Consider the following 21,645-nt stretch of genomic DNA (forward strand, 5'->3'; position numbering starts at 1 on the left):
TTTTTTATTTCTCATATATATATATTTTTTGTTTTTCGTGTCTATAATGGTCTGGATTGGGCTAATTGTGCACTGATGCGTTACTGTTTTGTGAATATTATACTTTATATCTTGTTCAGCGGTGCATATAATATTGCATTGGTTCATAGCGTATAGATCTCCTGTATTGTTGTTGGAGATGCGCCTTTGGATTTGTTTTTGATTCCAGTTGCTAGATTGCACCGCCAGATGGGTAGAACGCATATCCTGAGACGATGGATGCGTCATCTTTAGGTGCCGCTGTATTGTGTGGGCGGTCCGATGACTTCACCTGTTGTTCTGGTGATCAGCTCTGGGAGATCATCAGTGCGCATGTCCTACACATTGAGATAACCGGCGTGCCACTTCCGGCGCCGTTTGATGACGTGTGCGGTTCAGTGACGTCACCAGTCGTTCTGGGTGAGCCGCACCGCCATTTTGGCGCCGTTTATTGACGCGAACTCCGGGTCCCATTGTGATGACATGCGCCATCTATGATGACTTTCCACAGCTGTGATGGGGTGATATAAGGGAGAGTGGGACAGAACATGCCATCACAGCCCCCCGACGAAGCCCAAGCGAAACGCGCGTAGGGGCTACACGTGTGGCATACTAATTAGCTATGGGTAAGTGGTTTTGAACAGGTTTTTCATTATGTGGCCTCCAGACTAAGATTTTGAGCTATTATGTTGTGATGGTTTATTACTGTGAGGGGGTCACTTTGTGGGATTCTCTGGATATCTGAAAGAAAGACTTTAAGCACTGGCACTTTACTTATCTCTGCATATCCATTATACACATTCCATTGCTGTTAGTATTGCTACATGTGTGTTTTTTCTGTACCTGAATTACTTATCATATGGAGCTCTTTTATTATGTGACCCGTCTTTATGTACTTCATTGTCTATGTTATTAACTTTTCAGAATAAAACTATTTTTTATATTTTTCTTGGTGGATGTCTTTACTCCATGTGTTTTTGTATACAAAGTATTGGGAGTTTTTCCACAGCTAGTGCATGTTATGGGGTGGTCACCATGGGTCAGGGCCACCTATAATTATATGTTCACTGCCCTTGAAATCTTGTTTGCTCTTCTCCTGCTGAGGCAGTCCACGACCTGGCTTCTGGTACCCTCCAGGTGTACCGCTGAGATTGAGAGACTCTCCCTCTCTGCCCATCTGAAGATTCGACTCGCTAGTAGTGCTGGGTGTCTTGGACTGCCCTGGTGACTGAGGAAGGCTACCGTCGTGGTATTGTCTGACAGTACCTTCTCATGTTTGTCTCTCACCAAGGACTGGGTGGAAGATAGAACCTTCCAGACCACGTGAATTTCTCTGAAGTTGGAGGATTCCCTGCTGTCCTCCGGACTCCATCCTGGTAGTATTTCCTTGGATGTGTCCACCCCTTCTTTATTGACTTGCGTCCGTGGTGACTATGACCTCCGGAGACTGAACCCATGAGACACCGGCCTTTAGATTTCTCAGGATGGTCCATCAATACAGGGATCTCCTGATCCAAGGGGACAGCCGTATCTTCTTGTCTAGGGAGCTCTGCCTTCTGTCCCAGGATGCTAGGACTGCTTGCTGCAGTTCCCGGGAATGAAACTGGCTCCAGTTCATGCAGGGAATGCAGGAAGTCATTAGACCCAAGATCTTCATCGCATTCCGAATAGAGACCTGGCTGGTTCCTTGTGAACTGACAAATCTTTTCCTTCATGCTGGCTTGCTTCTCCTTCAGTAGGTAAGACTTTCTTGCCCTCGAGTCTAGCATGACTCCCAAAAATTTTATTTTTGGCTTGGGTACTAGGTCTGATTTTGCAGAGTTTATGATCCAGCCTAACTTCTGCAGTGTGGAGATCAAAGACTGACAGTCGATTCTGAGCTGATCTACCGAATTTGCTACGATCAAGAAATCGTCTAGGTAGGGAACTACTGTTTTTCTCAGATTTCTTAGGTAGGCCACTACCTCCACCATTAGCTTTGTGAAGACTCTGGAGGCTGATGCTAGCCCAAAGGGGAGGCAGCGAAACTGATAGTGGTAGATCCTGCCATCCTTTTCGACTGTAAATCTGAGGTATTTTTGGTGGTCTGGGTAGATTGGCACGTGGTAATATGCACTCTTTAAGTCTAGAGTGCACATTACCACCCCTTTCCCTAAGAGGGGAATCGTGGATCTTATCGATTCCATCTTGAACCTCTTGTATCTTAACCATCTGTTTAGGGGTCTGAGATTTATTATAGTTCTGGTTTCCCCAGATGCTTTTTATCAAGTAGAGGCTAGAGTAGCGTCCTCTCCCTTCTTCTCGAGTGGGTACTGGAACGATTGCAGCCATCCCTAGGAGGTCCAGAATATCCGACCACATAGGGGAGGCTGAACAAAGACAGGAAATGGTTATGAGAAACCTGTCCGGAGGTAGGGAGTCGAACTCTATTCTGTATCCCTGAGAGATGACCTGCAGAACCCAAGGGCTGTTGGAAGTCTCTTGCCAGCCTTCTAGGAAACCGACCAATCGCCCTCCTACTCTGGTGGCGACATTTCCTTCGGGAACTCGACCCCGAGCCAGAGAAGATGGTATCTCTATTTCTACCCCTGCTCTCTTCCCCTGTGGGATTGCTCCATCTTCCCGATTTCCCTTTCCCTCTGTAGTCCGTTTTTTGATTAAACCGGGGTCTGCGAAAGGGCTGATATTTTTTGTGCTTTTCGGGAAACCATTTCTTTTCGTCTGAGGCTCTCTCTAAAATATCATCGAGGACCGGCCCGAAATCTCACCCCCCTGCCCCGAGAAAGGAATTGAGCAAAGTTTGTTTTTTGATTGCATATCCCCTGACCTACTTTTTAGCCAGATGATTCTTCTGGCTGCATTGGAGAGGGACTGATTTTTGGCAGCGAACAGACTCTGCCAAGGCATTGGCCAGAAACCCAGTTGCTAATTTCACTAAGGGAAGGGATTTTAATATAGTTTCCCTCGGAGTTCTGGCTGTAAGATGCTCCTCTAGATCATCTATGTCACGTCGCCGTCAGACTCGGGGCCCGCTGTTCCGCCCTCAGCCACTAGGAGGCGACGGACTGTCACGCCGCCCTAGGGGCTCGGGGCCTGCTGTCCAGGCCTCGGCCACCAGGAGGCGCCGGACTGACATGTCGTCGTCGATCTCGGGGCCTGCTGTTCCGCCCTCAACAACTAGGAGGCGCCGTGGCTCGCGCCCGAGTGAGGGCGGCAACAATGAAAGGGCTTCTGCGCAGGCGTCTACTGGACGCAGACTCCGCTCCTCTGTCAGTCATGAAGGGGCTGGTGCATCATCATCAGGTCTGGTCCTGGGGGCGGTCCTGATGACATCACCAGCCCGGGAGCCTGTGAGGGACGACCTGATCCCTCAAATACCTTGGGACTGGGCTTGCAAGCCGCCGGATATATTCTTGGTTCCCCTACGTGTTACTTGTGATTGCCTATCGTTAACTCCGACCTCAGCCTGAACTTCTGACTACTCTGTTGCCTGCCGTTTTTGTACCTTGCATTTCTCCTGATTACTGACGCTGACCTTGGCCTGGATTCCTGACCCCCTCTACTGCCTGACGATTTTGTACCTCCGCTACTCTCCCGGTTTTTGACCTCTGCCTGGACTCTCGACTCTGCCTCTGCCGTTTCTGTACCTCCACTGCTCGCCTGGTTTCCGACTCCATTTTTGGCTCCCTTCCTGCTGTTCTATTGCGACCGTTCTGCTCTGGCACTCTGCTCCTGTTCAGACAGCGCTTCCTGGGCTCTGCAGTAAATCCAGATCCCTGTATAGGGGTAAAGGGTGTCGGTGCTACTCGGGGCGCTGTCTGTCTGCAGCCCAGACCCGCAGACGGACGCGACAATCTACCCATAGATAATACTGACGTTGCAGCTATATTGGTGCATATGACTGCTGCTGAACTCTCCCAGGCCCTCTTTAAGAGCCCGTCTGCTTTTTGGTCTATAGGCTCTTTTAAGTTAGAGGAGTCCTCAAAGGGGATAGCCGTCTTTTTGGCCACCTTCGCTACCAGGATGTCTATTTTGGGGATGTCTTCCCAGCCATTGACCTCCTCTGGGTCAAACCGGTAGGCAAAGTCTAAAGTCTCTGGGGATAGTCAGTCTTTTCTCTGCATCTTCCCATTCCTCTAAGATCATCGCTCGTATATGTGATTTCCCTGGGAAGACCATTGAGGTCTGCTAACACAACCCCCCAAACAACTCGTCTTGAACTGAGACAGTTGTTGGGGGCTCCTCAATCTGCCTTACTGCTCCCAAGAGCTAGTCAGTATCCCCGGACGAAAAGATTTTTTTCCCTTTCTCTGGAGGATCTCTATTTGTTTCTTCCTCCTCCAGCTCTGATTCGGACAGGATTTCTCAGACGAGGTGTCCGATTCTCTTGGTCTCTTCCTGGATCTCTGGGGGTTCAACTGCGTGGTCTGGGGGAACAAGGCCTGACACCGAAGCCTGCACCTCCTCTCTTATAATAGACCTCATGTTAGACATGTGTAGCCTGCTCCTCCCCCACGATTAGTCAGGTGTATGTGTCACAGAGGGGTTTTTGCCAAGTGTCTTTTAGCATTTTTGTACAAATAGGGCACTTCTCCTTCCCCGACCTCTTGGAATCCTTCTCTGCTGAGGTGGAGGTTCCCCCCTGGAATATATAATATATGAGTCCTGTGTGCTTGGCCTGTTTGGGGCTCTGAAGTAACCCTTACTGGGAACTTACGTGACCCTGGCTCTCCAGCCCCATCTCTGTCTTAGCTTGTGCCTCCATACTCTTGGGTAGGGAGGGCTGCCCCGGGGCTGCTATACCGCCTGATGTACTGCGTACCTGGTTTCTGGCCAAGCCGCGCTGACAGACATGTTCCGGAAATACTCCTCTGTTGCTATGGAGGAGACACCGCCCCGCCTCCTGCTGCTGGCCATGACCAGGAAGTGACGCGGCCGCACTGCGTCCTGCCGCTGGCTGCGACCTGGAAGTGACGCGCCACGTCCTGGGAGCTGCGGTACCCGATGTGCAGGGATGCCCTGTGGTGGTAGTCCATCCCAGGGACCCGCGTGCTGGAATGGCGGCCTTCCATAGAGGTGGCCCAGGTCAGGGACATCAGGGGTGTCGCCTGGAGTCGAGAGCCCCCGCCAGGAGGAAGCAACCCCACTCCCCAGGAGCAGTGCTACACTGGGTCTACTGAGGGACCCTCTGGCGGGTGTCAGCTGCAGAAGTCTTGAGGTGGGAAGGGAAAGGCTGGGCCCCCCCCGATCCACACCATCTGCTCAGAACGGTTGGATCTCTCGCCGTTCCTATCCGCAGTGGTACAGGAAAAACACTAAAGGGTGGTAGGGTGAGGGTCCTTTTAAACTCTCGTGGTTTCCTGTCTCACTGTGGATAAGGAGGACGCCCTCCATGGTGCTGTCAGCTGGTGACCTGGAAAATACAGGGGAACCCACGTCATTTTTTTCATTATTTATTTATTTATAGTGCAGGCTGCCGCCATCAGCTGCTCCTGCTGTCACTGTTATTAGCAGTAATAGTCCCATAATCTGCCGTTTGCTGTCTCTTAGCCACGCACCAGCGATCCCGACAACGATATTACCTTGTCAGGATCGCTGGTGTGTCGCTACATGATCGCTGGTGAGCTGCCAAACAGGCAGCTTCACCAGCAGCGATCAGCACCAGCGACACGTGGGTAACAAGCGACGCATGTCGCTTAGTTACCCACTGTGTACCTTAGCTACCAGCGCGCTGGTGCAGGGAGCTGGTAACCAAGGTACACATTGGGTTTCTAAGCGGCGCGCCGCACTTAGAAACCCAATGTGTACCTTGGTTACCAGCTCCCTGCACCAGCGCGCTGGTAACTAAGGTACACATCGGGTTTCTAAGCGCTGCGCGCGGCTTAGAAACCCTGTGCTTACCTTAGTTACCAGCGCCAGCTCGCTGATCTCCCGCCTGTCACACGCATCGATGCGGGCTGGCCTTCGGGAGACCAGCAATCAAAAAAATGTCCTGGCCATTCCAGGACGATCAGCGATACCCGGCAGGGGTGCCGGTCGCTGAGAAATGTCGCTGGTGAGATCGCTTTTGCGTCACAAAACTTGACGGGGGGCTTAACTCATCATTCTCCCCTGCTCGCGTCGATCACCGGCACAGCAGGGCAGAATGATGAGAGCCGTGCTCAGCACCCGACACTGGGGAACAGTTGATGCATGTCACATGGATGACATCCATGTGTATTATGCGTATGCATGTTTGCGGGACATTTTGTGTCCCGTGCTGATATTGAAAAACAGACACATCAGCATGTTTTGCCCACGGACACAAGGTCGGTGAAAACACACTGACATGTGCACAGACCCATTCACTTGAATAGGCAAATAGCGCTCCGTTCTTCCCGTGTTTCTCTGTATGGCTAAGTAGTACTGTATAGCCACATATAGGGTATTGCCACGTTCAGTAGAAATTGTGTGATAAATTTTGGGGCCATTTTTACTCACTTCTTGTGTGAAAATGTGTGAAAATGTAAAATCTTTGGTGAAAACAAATTTTTGGTGATAAAAATGTAGTCAGTCTTCACTGTCCAATGGTATAAAATTCTGTGACACACCCATGGTGTCAATATGATCACTGCATCCCTAGATTAATTCATTGAGAGGTGTAGTTTGTAAAATGGGGTCACTTATGGGGGGTTCTGCTGTTCTAGCACCTCATGGGCTCTCCCAGTGAGTCATTACACCTGCAAACCATAACAGTAAAATCTAGTGCTCCTTGCCTTCTAAGCTTTGCACTGTTTCTTAAAAATAGTTGCCCATTACATGTAGGGTATTGGCACACTCAGGAAAAAATGGGCCTCAGTTTGTTGTAAAAATATTTCCTATTAGTACTTAGAAAATTTAAAAACTTGGGGCTAAATCAACATTTTAGAGGTAAAAATGTAATTTATTCTTTCTTCACCGATCAGTGGTATAAAATTCTGTGGGGCACGTGTGGTGTCAATATGATCACTACACCCCTAGATGAATTCATTGGGGAGTGTAGTTTGCAAAATGAGTTCACATATAGGGGGTTTCTGTTGTTCTGGCACCTCAAGGGCTGTGTCAATGTGACACGGCACCCTTTAAACATTCCAGCAAAGTCTGAACTCCAATATGGCGCCTCTTCCCTTCTGAGGTTTGCACTGTTTCTCAAAAGTAGTATTCTCCCACATATGGGGTATCCGCGTGCTCAGGAGAAATTGCACAACAACTTTTGGGGCCCAATTTCTCCTGTTTTCCTTGGGAAAATAAAAAATTGATTGGGTGCAAAAAGATTTTTGTGAAAAAAATATAATTTTTTATTTTTACGGCTCTACGTTATAAACTTCTGTGAAGCATTGGGGGTTCAAAGCGCTCACCACACATCTAGATAAGTTCCTTAGGAGGCCTAATTTCCAAAATGGTGTCACTTGTGGGGGGTTTCCACTGTTTAGGCACATCATGGGGCTCTCCAAACGTGACATGGTGTCCGTTCTTAATTCCAACCAATTTTGCAATGAAAAAGTCAAAAGGCTATCCTTCCCTTCCGAGCTCTGTCGCACGCCCAAACAGTAATTTTTTTATTTTTACGGCTCTACATTATAAACTTCTGTCAAGTGCCCAGCACACATCTAGATAAGTTCCTTGGGTGTCTAGTTTCCAAAATTTTGTCACTTGTGGGGGGTTTCCATTGTTTAGACACATCAGGTGCTCTCCAAAGCGACATGGCATCCGTTCTTAATTCAATTTTGTGTTGAAAAAGTCAAACCTTCCATTCAGAGCTCTGCCATGTGACCAAAACGGTGGTTTACCCCCACATATGAGGTATCAACATACTCAGGACAAATTGTGCAACAACTTTTGAGGTTTAATTTCTCCTTACTTTTTTTTTTTTTGAACATTACAAAAATTCCTGTGAAGCACCTGAAGGGTTAATAAACTTCTTGAATGTGGTTTTGAGAACCTTCAGGGGTGCAGTTTTTAGAATGGTATCACTTTTGGGTATTTTCTATCATATAGACCCCTCCAAAGTGACTTTAAATGTGATGTGGTCCCTAAAAAAAAAAAAATTGTATTGCTGTTCAACTTTTAACCCTTATAACTTCCTAAAAAAAAAAATTTGGTTCCAAAATTGGGCTGATGTAAAGTAGACATGTGGGAAGTGTTACTTATCAAGAATTTTGTGTGACATATCTTTGTGAATTAAAGGCATAAAAAATTCAAAGTTGGAAAATTATGAAATTTTCACCAAATTCCTGTTTTTTTTTTCCACAAATAAACACAGGTCATATCAAAGAAATTTTACCACTATCATGAACTACAATATGTCACGAGAAAACAATATCAGAATCACCGGGATCCATGAAAGTGTTCCAGAGTTATTACCTTAAATGGACAGTGGTCAGAATTGTAAAAATTGGCTGGGTCATTAACGTGCAAACCACCCTCGGGAATAAAGGGGTTAATAACTTATATTCATTATGGTTCATTAAAGTTTTCCAAATGTTCGTAAAATATGGAACGTCTCTGGTTTCAGGAGAATATATTTAGAAAAAAATGTATAAATATCAAGGTGGTAACTCGGACTCCTAGCATCATAATGTACTTTACCCTCCAACAACTCGGAAATCAAAAATGGGAAATAACAGACTTAAATTATGTTCATTTGTATAGGATATGCTTACCCGAAGGAGCACTAGACTGTTCTGACGATGAAGACTGTTGTATATTTTCTGCAGATGAACTTTCACCAAGATTACTGGGAGGTGCATCCACATTAGACAGACCTGATGCTGCTGATGCTTGTGGCTCTGTACTTGTGTTTGTGGACTGTGAAACTGAGCTGTTTGACTGCACTCCACCTGCAATGTGGAGAAAATATCATTACTTACAGTGCATAAGCAACTTTATAGCATGGAGCTGGTCCTGATCAGCTGCATGTCAGCAGTCATATTACCCAATTGTGAAGTTAAACAACTGCTGGTTAATGCACTGTTTGTGGGCTTAACATAAACAGAGAAGGCTGGCTGAGTTTCAGGGACTGCTGTTGATGGACTCTTAATTATTGCTTCCATTTAATTGATTTATTTGGCTTTATTGGAGAACATTCTAATGATGTCCCACTGATCCCTAACCATGTATTCACACTTTGCAAAAAAATGTGATATGACTGCAACATGTGAATATAAGCTGAATAACAGAAAGCTTAATGATTTTTTGCTAAAGAGATATTTCAACTCCAAAAAATTATTAGATGAAAACAGACAAACACAATACGCTGTGGTCTGTATCAGTGCTACACACCTTGAATGGAGAGGTCATTGCACATGATGGACAACTGCAAAGCTCTCTTCACTGTTCAGTGAGAGGGAATGGGGGCTATGGATCCCGACTTAATCTAAACTAGTGTGTAGACTAAATGGGTTAGCCCTTATCTAATTATATTTAGAAATGTACAGTGACACTCGGGACGCAGGCTGTGCGCAGGTATGCGTTTGGCAGCACATGCGCCCTTTTGACGGGTGTGCCGACCAGCGCCAGACGCAACCTGTTGCAATTTGATGCGCTAGGCGCACCGTCAAAATGACGTATGCGCCGCCAAACACATACCTGCGCACGGCCTGCGTCCCCAGTGCTAAAGATAGGGGACGCATGCAGCGTCATGCGCCCGTAGGCGGAGCTACCGGCGGAGGCGCGGCAGGGGGCGGGGCTTAGCGGCGGCCGTGCGCAGGCCAACGCTGCGGCCTTAAACGCTAATGTGAAACCACCCTAACAATGTCATAGACAACTCCTATTGCTTCACTAAAGGCCCCGTCTCACATAACGAGATCGTTGAAACATCACAGATTTTGTGATGTGATCCCCCGCTGGATATCTCTGATCGTGCTTGAATGTCCTGGGACATTTTTTGATCGTTGCGGTCCCGCTGGCCAGCATGCATCTGCTGTGTTTGACGCTGATGAGCGACCTCGTTGGCGACACAGAACTCAGGGAAGCAGATGTGAGTCATCAGAATAGCTGCTGTGTGACAAGGTACCAACGACCGCCGAGGTCATTATACGGATCGCCGTATCGTTGCTGCTTCATTGAAGAGTTCTGCCTGTTTGGCAGCTTACTAGCGACCAAGTAGCGACGCACCAGCGATCATTACCAGGTCGTATCGTTGTCGGGATTGCTGGAGCGTCGCTATGTGAAACGGGACCCCCCACAATAAAACATTTGATGCATGTAATTAAGCAGACCACAGTTGGTACCTAGAATTTTGTAATGCTTATGTTTGTTGGGAGTTTTTATCTCACCTGTCTTGTTAAGTATGGACAGGCCTTATGCATTTTCTCATTGAAGGGAAATGTTCCTGTGGATATTGGAAATAAATGTAGCTACAGATATTGTTTTGATTGGGTATTTACCTCTGTTTTGATTTCTTCCTCTACCTCTTTGTGCAACCTCACTTGCTTCTTCAAACCATCTTGAAAGCATGTCAGACATTCTTTGCATTAAGGAAGCATTAGTCACCTGATCACCTAGAAGTAATAAAACATTTATGGCAAATATCTGTAAAAATAACTGTCAGTTTAATTTATTACAGACTGTAAATCAATTTTACACAAGAAAATCGGAAACTTTGTAATATACCTTATGAGAAATCTGCTGCATTCTCCACCCGGACCGATCGTGCATTTTCAAAACGATCAATTCACTGGTAAAATCTGTGTTCAGTGAAGAGAGATAGATAACAGATGCTAAAGATAATATTCTACCAATCTATCTGCAATGTAACAATCTGTCTTCACTGAATACAGATTTTACCAAGGAATTGAGAATTTTGAGAATAAATGATCAATCCTGGCAGAGAAAGAAGCAGATTTATCTGATAAGATAAATTACTTCCTTTTAGAAGTGCATTGAGCAGCAGGGTGGGGGGGGAAAAAAAAAACCTCTTTAAATCTTCTGCCTGAGCAAGTGTGAACGAGCCGAGTGTGACCTGAGCGTAAGTGCGAACTGTGGTAAGTGTGTGACTTGTGATTCAGTGAAGAGGTATTTGGAAAACCTTTAACAAATATCTGTGTGAATTGGTGTAAGTTGCTGAATTGTGAGTTGCTGAGTGCTTTTCTGCCTGTTCAATTTGTGTGCGCAGGCGTCGAGGAGAGGTCGGGAGAGGTCTGGCGCCTGCGCACTGCAGTATTCTGCTCTGCCCTCAACAGGGCAGGGCAGAGCAGTGCGCCTGCACCGGAGCCACTACAGGAAGGGAAGAAGAGGACGGCATCGTATGAAGATGGGAGGCGTCGGTCCGGACCGCAACACATATCGGACCGGACCGCCCCCTCCGGTGAGTATAATCTAACATGTTTTTCTTATCTTTCAGGTTTCAATGGGGGCTTATCTACAGCATTACAGAATGCTGTAGATAAGCCCCTGATGTCAATGCCGGCAGCTGATAGTCAAAAAAAAAAAAAAAAAAAGAGGGTGACAGGTTCCCTTTCAATCTTGAGGTGTAACTATATTCACAAGGGGTTAATTAAGGGTGGGGGTTCATAATAAAGGGTTTATAAGGGGCAGCTGGATGGGGCTCAACTCCTTTTGGAAGTGCATTGAGCAGCAGGTTGGTTTGCTGGTAAAAGGGAAAAAAAAAATCTCTTTAAATCTTCTGCCTGAACGAGTGTGAATGAGCTGAGTGTGACCTGAGTGTAAGTGCAAACTGTGGTAAGTGTGAGACTTGTGATTCAGTGACTTAGGATTCAGGGAGTTTCCAAGGGAGGTATTACTGAATTGCTGTTATATTTTATTAATACTTTTTATTTGTTTTTGCTTATCTTTTCTGTCTGGTGCAATCCCCATTAGGATGTGCTCCACTATTGCCAATGCCATCCAGTGTACATCTTGCCGCATGTATGAAATCCTTGAACAGTCGGTCGAGGGTGCACACTGCTGTGTGAGATGTGAGCACGTTTTGCATTTGGAAGCCCAGATACTGGATCTAAATGTGCAGCTGGCAACACTGAAATCCATAGACAATATGGAAAGGAGTCTTCTGCTCACTGAGCAGACGCTCAATGGGATAGAGGAGGGGGGATGCTAGGTTGGAGCTGCAGGACAGTGAAGCAGCTCGATGGGTGAAAGTTAGAAGTCGTGGTAGAGGGAAGAGTGCCAGGGAGGCTAGTCTTGATCTGGCACACCCCAATAAGTTTGCTAAGTTGGCAGATTAGGGGAGAGTCAGTGCAGAAGTAGTACTGCTGCAGCAAGGCATGTCCTCTGAAAGCCGGAGGAGTGTCTGCTCCAGTGAGGGGGGAAACAGGAGAGCAGGGCAGGCCAGACAGGTGCTGTAGTGGGAGATTCTATTAGGGGAACAGATAGGGTAAACTGTCACAAAGACAGGGATCGTTGAATGGTGTGCTGCCTACCTGGCACTCAAGTCAGACACATCGCTGATCGGGTTGACAGATTACTGGGAGGGGCTGGGGAGGATCCAGCAGTCATGGTGCACATTGGCACAAATGACAAAGGTAGAGGCAGGTGGAAGGTCCTTAAAGATGATTTCAGGGAATTAGGCTGCAAGCTTAAAGCAAGGACCTCCAAGGTGGTATTTTCGGAATAGCTTAGTTACTCACCGATAACGGTGTTTCTCGGAACCCATGACCGCACAACGGAGAGAGGGGGTCCGCCCATCAAGGACAGGAACCTACAGACAAAAGAGCGGCACCTCTCCTCCGCCCCCCTGTTGGTTACAGAGCATCAGAGGGTCTCCCGGTTAATTAACAACAAAAGTATATACATAACATTATAATTTGTATACTTATAGAGAAGCCTCGTGTCTAAAAAACACACTCTACACACATTAAATCGTGCTCACCGCACACGTGAAAAAAGGGGGGGGAATTAAGCGGGTGCTGTCATGGGTTCCGAGAAACACCGTTATCGGTGAGTAACTAAGCTATTCTCCCTCACCCATGACAGCACCACGGAGAGAATTTCAGAGATTGGTAGCTTAGGGAGGGACCACCGCCTGAAGGACCCTTCTCCCGAAGGTCAGGTCAGACGCAGAGGCTAGATCTAGGCGATAGTGTTTGAAAAAGGTAGAAGGTGTTGACCAGGTGGCCGCCTTACAGATCTACTCTATTGATACCTCTGATCTTTCTGCCCATGAGGTCGCCATTGCTCTCGTAGAGTGGGCTTTTAGACCCTCCGGGATGGTATTCCCGCTGCATGAGTATGCCAGGGCACTTTTGGACGCCCCGAGCCCCTTTCGAGGTCCCTGGAAACACACAAAGAGAGATCCTTCCTTCCTACATCCCTTGGTGGCCTCTAGGTAGTGCACTAAGCACCTCTTCACATCTAATGTGTGAAATTTCTCCTCTCCTCTATTCGTAGGGTTTGGGCAGAAAGAAAGGAAGGACTACCTCCTGTGATCTATGGAAGTGTGTTGCTACCTTGGGCAAATATGCAGGGTCAGGTTTCAATATAATTCTATCCTCCATAATTTTAATGAATGGGGGTATTGCCGATAAGGCTTGAATGTCACTCACTCTGCGAGCAGATGTTAGGGCCACTATCAGTATTGTTTTTAATGATACGGTCTTTAGTGGAGCTGACTGGATAGGCTCGAATGGGGGTCCTGTTAGGGCTGACAACACTAAGTTCAGATCCCATGATGGTACTTTCTGGGTAGCTATTGGTCTAGACCTGGCTGCAGCCCTCATAAACCGTGATACCCAAGGGTCGCTCGCCACCTCCTGATTATAGAGGGCGCCTAGGGCCGCTACCTGTACCCTCAGTGTGTTAGTCGCTAGTCCCTGTTCTAACCCCCTTTGGAGGAATTCCAGGATTTTATCCATTTGTATTCCATCCTGAACCTTTGCCCCCGAACTGGATAGGAATTTCCTCCAGGTTCTACCATAGGCTTTGGTTGTAATTGGTTTTCTACTTTTTTGCAACGTGGAAATTAGATTTTCTGAAAATCCTTTCCCCCTCAGCAGTGACCTTTCAAATTCCATGCTGTTAAATGGAGGTTCACTGCTTGGGGGTGTAGCACAGGACCCTGCGATAGGAGGTCGGGGAGATCTGGTAGAACCCAGGGGTCGGTTACTGACATTATTCTGAGCCATGAAAACCATGTTCTTTTTGGCCAGAAAGGGGCTATAAGTATTACCCGAGCCCCCTCTTCCCTGACTTTCCTTATCACCGCCGGGAGGAGAATGGTCGGTGGGAAGGCATACAGTAGTCCCCGTGTCCATGGGAGCATAAATGCGTCCAGGGTCCGAGGATTCCCTTTGGGATTTAGAGAACAGAATGCTTCCACTTTTTTGTTTTTGGGGTCTGCAAATAAGTCTATGTCTGGGGTTCCCCACATTTCCACAATCTTCTGAAAAACAGACTGATTTAGAGCCCACTCCCCTTGATGTAGTTGGGTACGGCTCAGAAAGTCTGCTGTCTCGTTCTCCACTCCCCGTATGTGTAGCGCCGATAGGGACAGTAAGTTTTCCTTGGCTAACCTGAATATCTCGGAGGATGCCTCCATTAGCGTTCTGGACCTGGTTCCCCCCTGGTGGTTTATATAGGCCACTGTTACTCGGTTGTCCGAGAATATCCGGACATGATGGCCCTTTAATGCTGGCAAAAAGTGACTCAAGGCATAATTTACTGCTAGCAGTTCTTTTTGATTCGAGGAGGCTTTTAGTTCTTGACCTCTCCATCCCCCTTGAGCCACACTGATGCCCATGTGTGCTCCCCATCCCACCGGACTGGCGTCGGTGGTAATTACATGTGTGATCTTGGGCTCCCAGGGAATCCCTTTGGACAAGTTGTTTTTGTCCTCCCACCAGGCTAGGGAATGAATAGTTTTTGAATCTAGCGTAATATGATGTTCCAAGTGGTCTCCTAAAGCCCGCTGGTTGGTCAGGACATCCCACTGCAGATCCCTCATGTGTATTTGTGCCCACTGGACCGCCGGCAAGCATGCAGAGAGGGACCCTAACAGGGACATTGCTCGTCTTAGTGTCATAGAAGGGTTTTGCCTCGCTTTTTGTACCATATGAATGATTCTGTCCCTTTTGTGATCTGGCAAGTAACACACTTGGATGTTTGAATCCAGTGTCAGGCCTAGGAACTCCTGGACTCTCCTTGGTTCCAGCCTTGACTTTTTCAGGTTCAGAAGCCACCCGAGATTTTTTAGAGTGCTCATCACTCTGTCCCTCTGTCCTGTGCATTTCTGGCCTGAGTTGCTCGCTATTAAAAAGTCGTCCAAATATGGCACTATCAGAACATCCTGTTCTCTTATGTGAGCCATCATCTCTGCCACCAATTTCGTAAAGACCCGTGGAGCCACTGAGATCCCAAATGGCAGGGCCCTGTATTGGAATTCTCTTATTTCTCCTGCTATCGAGACTGCTAGCCTGAGGTATTGCCTGGATTCTTTGTGAATGGGGACATGGTAGTAGGCATCGGTGAGGTCTAAGACCACCATAAAGCATTGCGGAAAGAGAATTTTGATGGTCGATTTGATCGATTCCATCTTGAATTTTTCGTTCTTGACATAGCAATTCAGTCTTTTTAAATTTATGATGGTGCGGAAGGTGCCGTCTGGTTTGGTTACTAGGAAGAGAGGCGAGTAGAACCCCCTGCCTCTCTCCTGTGGGGGAACCTCCTGTAGGACTTTTTTGTCCAACATACTCAGGACCTCCTTTTCGAGGGCGTCTTGTTCGTTTTTTGACGACCTTATCGGGGTAATTATATATTTTTGCGGCGGGAGAGAATAAAAGCTTATCCTTAATCCTGATCTTATAAGATTTATCAGCCAGGGATTGTTGGATATTTTCTCCCAGGCTGGGAGGAAAAAACTTAGTCTCCCTCCCACCCTGGGCCCACAGTCACTTGGCGGGTTTTTTATCCCGGGACGAGTTACCGAAGATGAACCCCCTGTCCCTTCTTCTGTCTTCCCATTTTTGGTCTCTCGTGGGTCTCCTCTGAAAGAACTTTTTGTTCCGAAAGGACCGTTTAAAGCCCGTGGCGCTCACTGGTCCTAGGTTTGGGAAGCCTTTCTTTTTGTCGCCTGCCTTTTCGAGGATGTCATCCAAAGTTTCCCCGAAGAGGAATTTCCCTTCACAGGGAATGGCGCATAACTTCATTTTTGTCTGGAGATCCCCAGGCCAACATTTTAACCATAAAGCTCTTCTAGCTGCATTCAACAAGGCTGCCGTTTTGGATGACAATCTTATCGAATCAGCCGAAGAGTCGGCCAGGAAGGCTGCCGCCCCTCTTATCATTGGCATGGATTCCAAGATTTTATCTCTGGGAACTCCTTCCCTTATCTGTCTCTCCAATTGGTCTATCCATACCATAAGAGCTCTGGAGGTACAGGTTGCCGCTACCGCCGGCCTGATGTTTCCCCCTGCTGATTCCCAGGTGCCCTTAAGTAGGGTATCCGCTTTTTTATCTAACGGGTCTTTCAGGGTACCCATATCTTCAAAGGGGAGTGCAAACCTTCTTGAAGCTTTGGCTACCGCCACGTCTAGATTGGGGGCCTTATCCCACGATGTGGATGCCTCCTCATCAAATGGGTACTTTCTTTTGATGGAAGGAACCGTAGAGTTTTTCCTATCCGGTTTTTCCCATTCTTTATCTATGAGGCCTTGGACGTTCTTATTTAACGGAAATACCCTCCGTTTCTTTTGACCCAGTCCTCCGAACATAATGTCCTGGACTGATCTATCAGTCCGGGGGTCCTCCACCCCCATAGTGGATCTTACCGCTTTTACTAAGGCATCCACTTCGTCCAGGGGGAAACAAGGACGACCTTCCATCTCCTCTTCGGAGGATGACGAGTCGGTATTTACAGTATGGGAGGTGACTTCCCCTGACGATAAGCTCTCTGATTGGGACTCTATTACCACGTCCCCCTTCCTTCCTTTCCTTTCCCGTTTTTTGGATGAAAGGGCACTCTGAATTTCTGCGCGGATTACCGCCCTTAGGTCTGCGGCATGATCCGGGGTTTCACCGCCGAGGACCTCCTGTATACAGGAGTCACACAATTTTTTTCTCCCAGGGCGTTGGTAATGGTTTCCTACAGGTGGGGCATTCCCTGTTCTTGGTTTTTTCTCTCTTCTTTCCCTGATAAGGGAAAGAAGTCTATTACAATGGGGAACATTCACGAAGATCCACTTACCCCCCATGAGCGGTTGCAGGTACCGGTTCTGGAAGTGGATCCAAATCCCTCACTGGGCGATCCACGGCAGGTGACTTGCTCCTTGCAGTTGAATGCTGCGTGGAGTGACTACTGGACCGGCTCTCCCGTCCGTCTTTATCCTTTTGGCGGTGCTGGTGATGCTGCCTATGTTGCTGCTGCTGCTGCTTAGGCTGCTGTAGCTCCTCATGCTGGTAGCTATCCATCACGCCTGAACGCTTCCAGCCCTGAGGCTGCTTCAGCGTTCCAAATTTGAATAAACCGCCCTGGTGTCACCTGATTTCCCGGCCTGCACCGCTGCCTCCCCCGGGGAGTGCGCACTGCGCATGTGCCGACCGCGGGGACCCGGAAGTTCCTCCTTCTACTTCCGGGGCAGCGCCATCTTGGTACACCTCTGTACCCGGCGCTGCCCCTATACCGGCGTCCCCCGGCCCCTAATCCTCCCGGAGCGGCGGCCCAGTCCTCGCCGCCCGCTCACCCTGGACAGCCCCTCAGCTGCAGCGGTGGCGGCTTCGGCAACCGACCCCGCCGCGACAGGGGCCTCCCCGCTGTCTGACCGCGGACGGGACGGTCCCGGATCTTCACCCCGGTAAGTGCTGCGCTCCTGCTGCCGTGGTTCACCCGTCAAGGACAGGAACCCAACTGGGGGGGCGGAGGAGAGGTGCCGCTCTTTTGTCTGTAGGTTCCTGTCCTTGATGGGCGGACCCCCTCTCTCCGTGGTGCTGTCATGGGTGAGGGAGAAATACTTTCTGGACCACGCCAGAGAGGCAACGGGAGATTAGGGAGGTTAAGAAGTGGCTCAGGACTTGGTGTAGGAAGGAGGGGTTTGGGTTCCTGGAGAACTATGCCGACTTCTCAGTTGGCTACAGGTTCTACGCTAGGGACGGGCTGCACCTCAATGGGGAGGGTGCAGCTGTGCTGGGGGAGAAAATGGCTAGAAGGTTGGAGGAGTGCTTAAACTAGAGACTGGGGGGGAGGGTATTCCTTTTATAGGAGGGTAAGACATTGCAGATAAAGACCTGAGCACAAATAATGAAGGTGGGGTTAGAACAGTTAATAATTTAAGAAAGAATAGACGTACAGAGAGATACATAAAGTGCATGTATACTAATGCCAGAAGCCTCGCCAGCAAAATGGAGGAATTGGAATTAATTTTGTTGGAACATAATTATGACATGGTGGGAATATCTGAGACATGGCTGGATGAGAGCAATGACTGGGCTGTTAATTTACAGGGCTATAGTCTGTTCAGAAATGACCATACAAATAAACGAGGGGGAGGCGTGTTTATATGTAAAATCATCCTTAAAACCCATCCTGCATGATAATATATATGAATCTAATGAAAATGTAGAGTCTCTGTGGGTGGAGATAAGGGGAGGGGGAAAAAGTAATAAATTACTGATAGGGGTTTGCTATAAGTCTCCAAAAATAATGGAAGCAACGGAGAATATCCTCACAAAGCAAATAGATGAAGCTGCGATTCAAGAGAAGTCATTATTATGGGGGACTTCAACTACCCTGAAATACATTGGAGAACCGAAACCTGCAGTTCCAGCAAAGGTAATGGGTTTTTGACAACTATGAGAGACAATTACCTTTCACAAATGGTTCAGGACCCAACAAGAGGGGGGGGGGGGGGACTGCTAGACCTAATATTAACCAACAGGCCAGACCGCATATCAAATATGAGGGATGAAGGTCACTTGGGTAATAGTGATCACAAAATAATAAGTTTTCATGTATCCTTTAATAAGATGTGTAGTAGAGGGGTCACAAGGACACATAACTTCAGGAAAGCAAATTTCCAATGGATGAGAGATGATCTTGGTGCAATTAACTGGGACGATATCCTGAGACATAAAAATACACAAAGTAAATGGGAGACGTTTATTAGCATCCTGAATAGGACCTGTGCACAATATATACCGTATGGGAACAAACATGCTAGAAATAGGAGGAGACCACTATGGCTAAATAGAGCTGTAAGGGGAGCAATAATTGACAAAAAGAAAGCATTTAGAGAATTAAAGCAAGTAGGTAGTGATGAGGCATTAAATAAACACAGAAAAGTAAATAAATTCTGTAAAAAGCAAATCAAGACAGCAAAGATTGAGACAGAGAGACTCATTGCCAGAGAAAGTAAAAAATAATCCCAACATATTCTTTAACTACATAAATAGTAAGAAGCTAAAAAATGATAGTGTTGGCTGTTATGAATGGGTCACCGAGGAGAAAAAAACAAAACAAGCTAAGTCACAGAAAACAAGAGAGGTTGGTAACTATGCAGATTGCGGATCCCTGATCCTAACCACACAACTAGCAGCAGCCATGGAGCGTACCTACTTTGGTCCTAGACGCTTCGTCACAGCCGGAAGACTAAATAAGCCTGAAGCAAGAAAAGGGGAAAACTAACTGCCCCAGAGCAAACCCCAAAGGAAAGACAGCCCCCACACATGTATTGACGGTGAAACAAGATTAAAGCACAAACACAGGCAGGAAAATAGGCTGAGCAAACAATGGGGCACAAACTAACTAGAAAGGATAGGAAAGGAAAGACACTGTCTGCAATCTGCAAAAAACCCTACAAAAATAAAGTCCAACACTTCTGATAGCAAAATTAACCCTGAAGTCACTAGACTTCTCCCACTATATCAGCACTCTGAAATATTCTGAGACAGAGCAAAAAGAGGCCAATCTAATAAGGGACAAAAAGCAAATTGGCAAATACAGATAAATAAGAATGGAAATTTAGCGCAGCCCCAGCCAGAGCTGGCTGACCACACAAAAAACTGAAAAGACCAACAAAATCAAGTGTGAACATTAGCAGAAAAACTTAGCTTTAGATGACTGGAACAGAGCTGAAAACCAAGACCTGACAAGCCAGAAGGACTCACCAGCACCAGACTAGGGCGTCGGCTGTCTTAAATCCAGTCTGAGATTCCTGAGGTCCAATCGTCATCCTCATTATCAGGTGGCAAATTTCTACTGATTAAATCAGCCTCACTACCTCCAGTTACCACCAGAGGGAGCCTGGAAGGAGAACTCACAACTGGTGGACCGAAAAATGAACTCACAACAGTTGGCCCCCTTAAAAATAGTCTGGGTGAAATGGTGGATGAGGATGAGGAAAAAGCCAATATGCTAAATGACTTTTTTTCAACAGTATTTACACAAGAAAATCCCATGACGGATAACATGATCAGTGATAAAAATTCTCCATTAAATGTCACCTGCTTAACCCAACAGGAAGTACGGTGGCGTCTAAAAATCACTAAAATAGACAAATCCCTGGGCCCGGATGGGATACACCCCCCAGCACTGCAGGAATTAAGCACAGTCATAGATAAACCATTATTTTTAATCTATAAAAATTCCATAATAACAGGGTCTGTACCACAGGACTGGCGTAAAGCAAATGTGGTGCCAATATTCAAAAAGGGGACAAAAACTGAACTTGGAAATTATAGGCCAGTAAGTTTAACCTCAACTGTGGGTAAAATCCTGGAGGGTTTTCTAAGAGATACTATACTGGAGTATCTGAAGAAGAATAACCTTATGACCCAATATCAACATGGGTTTACAAGGGACCGTTAATGTCAGATTAATATGATAAGCTTTTATGAAGAGGTAAGTTCAGGACTGGACCAAGGGAATGCAGTGGACGTGGTGTACATGGACTTTTCAAAAGCTTTTGATACGGTGCCACACAAAAGGTTGATACATAAAGAGAGAACAATGGGGATAGGGGAATATATGTGTAAGTGGGTTAAGAGCTAGCTCAGGGATAAGAAACAAAGGGTGGTTATTAATGGAGCACACTCAGACTGGGTCACGGTTAGCAGTGGGGTACCACAGAGGTCAGTATTGGGCCCGCATCTTTTTAACATTTATTAATGACCTTGTAGCGGGCACAGAGAGTAGAATTTCAATATTTGCAGATGACACTAAACTCTGCAGGGTAATCAATACAGAGGATGACAATTTTATATTACAAAAGGATTTATGTAAACTAGAAGCTTGGGCTGATAAATGGCAAAGGAGCTCTAATGGGGGATAAATGAAAGGTCATGCACTTGGGTAGAACGAACGAGATGTATAATTATGTGCTTAATTGTAAAACACTGAGCAAAACTGTCACTGAAAAAGACCTGGGTGTATGGGTGGACGACAAACTCACATTTAGTGGCCAGTGTCTGGCAGTTGCTGCAAAGGCAAATAAAATAATGGGATGCACTAAAAGAGGCATAGATGCTCATGAGGAGAGCATAATTGTACCTCTATACAAGTCACTAGTACGACCACACTGAGAATACTGTGTACAGTTCTGGTCTCCGGTGTAGAAAGACATAGCTGAACTAGAGCGGGTACAGAGAAGAGAGCCCAAGGTTATTAGGGAACTGGGGGGTCTGCAATACCAAGACAGGTTATTACACTTGGGGTTATTTAATTTG

The 21,645-nt window shown here is 46.9% G+C and overlaps 1 protein-coding gene across 7 annotated transcripts in view; it reads right to left on the reverse strand.

The window, feature by feature from the left end:
* The window catches only part of DCAF6 (DDB1 and CUL4 associated factor 6), a 569,725-nt gene that overhangs the window by 354,234 nt on the left and 193,846 nt on the right, over nt 1-21,645 (reverse strand). For all 7 annotated transcript variants that reach the window (XR_012232231.1, XM_073575570.1, XM_073575573.1 and 4 more), the window contains exons 10-11: nt 10,425-10,538; nt 8,700-8,876 (exon numbers count right to left, since the gene is read on the reverse strand). Coding sequence is in view for 6 of the 7 variants with exons in the window: in XM_073575570.1 (XP_073431671.1) it covers nt 8,700-8,876; nt 10,425-10,538 (291 nt within the window). In the remaining variant the exon portion in view is untranslated. The remainder of the gene's footprint in view (nt 1-8,699; nt 8,877-10,424; nt 10,539-21,645) is intronic.

Source organism: Dendrobates tinctorius, unplaced genomic scaffold (assembly GCF_039654945.1).
Source record: "Dendrobates tinctorius isolate UK_male_01 unplaced genomic scaffold, ASM3965494v1 ptg000045l, whole genome shotgun sequence".
Classification (NCBI taxonomy): Eukaryota; Metazoa; Chordata; class Amphibia; order Anura; family Dendrobatidae; genus Dendrobates; species Dendrobates tinctorius.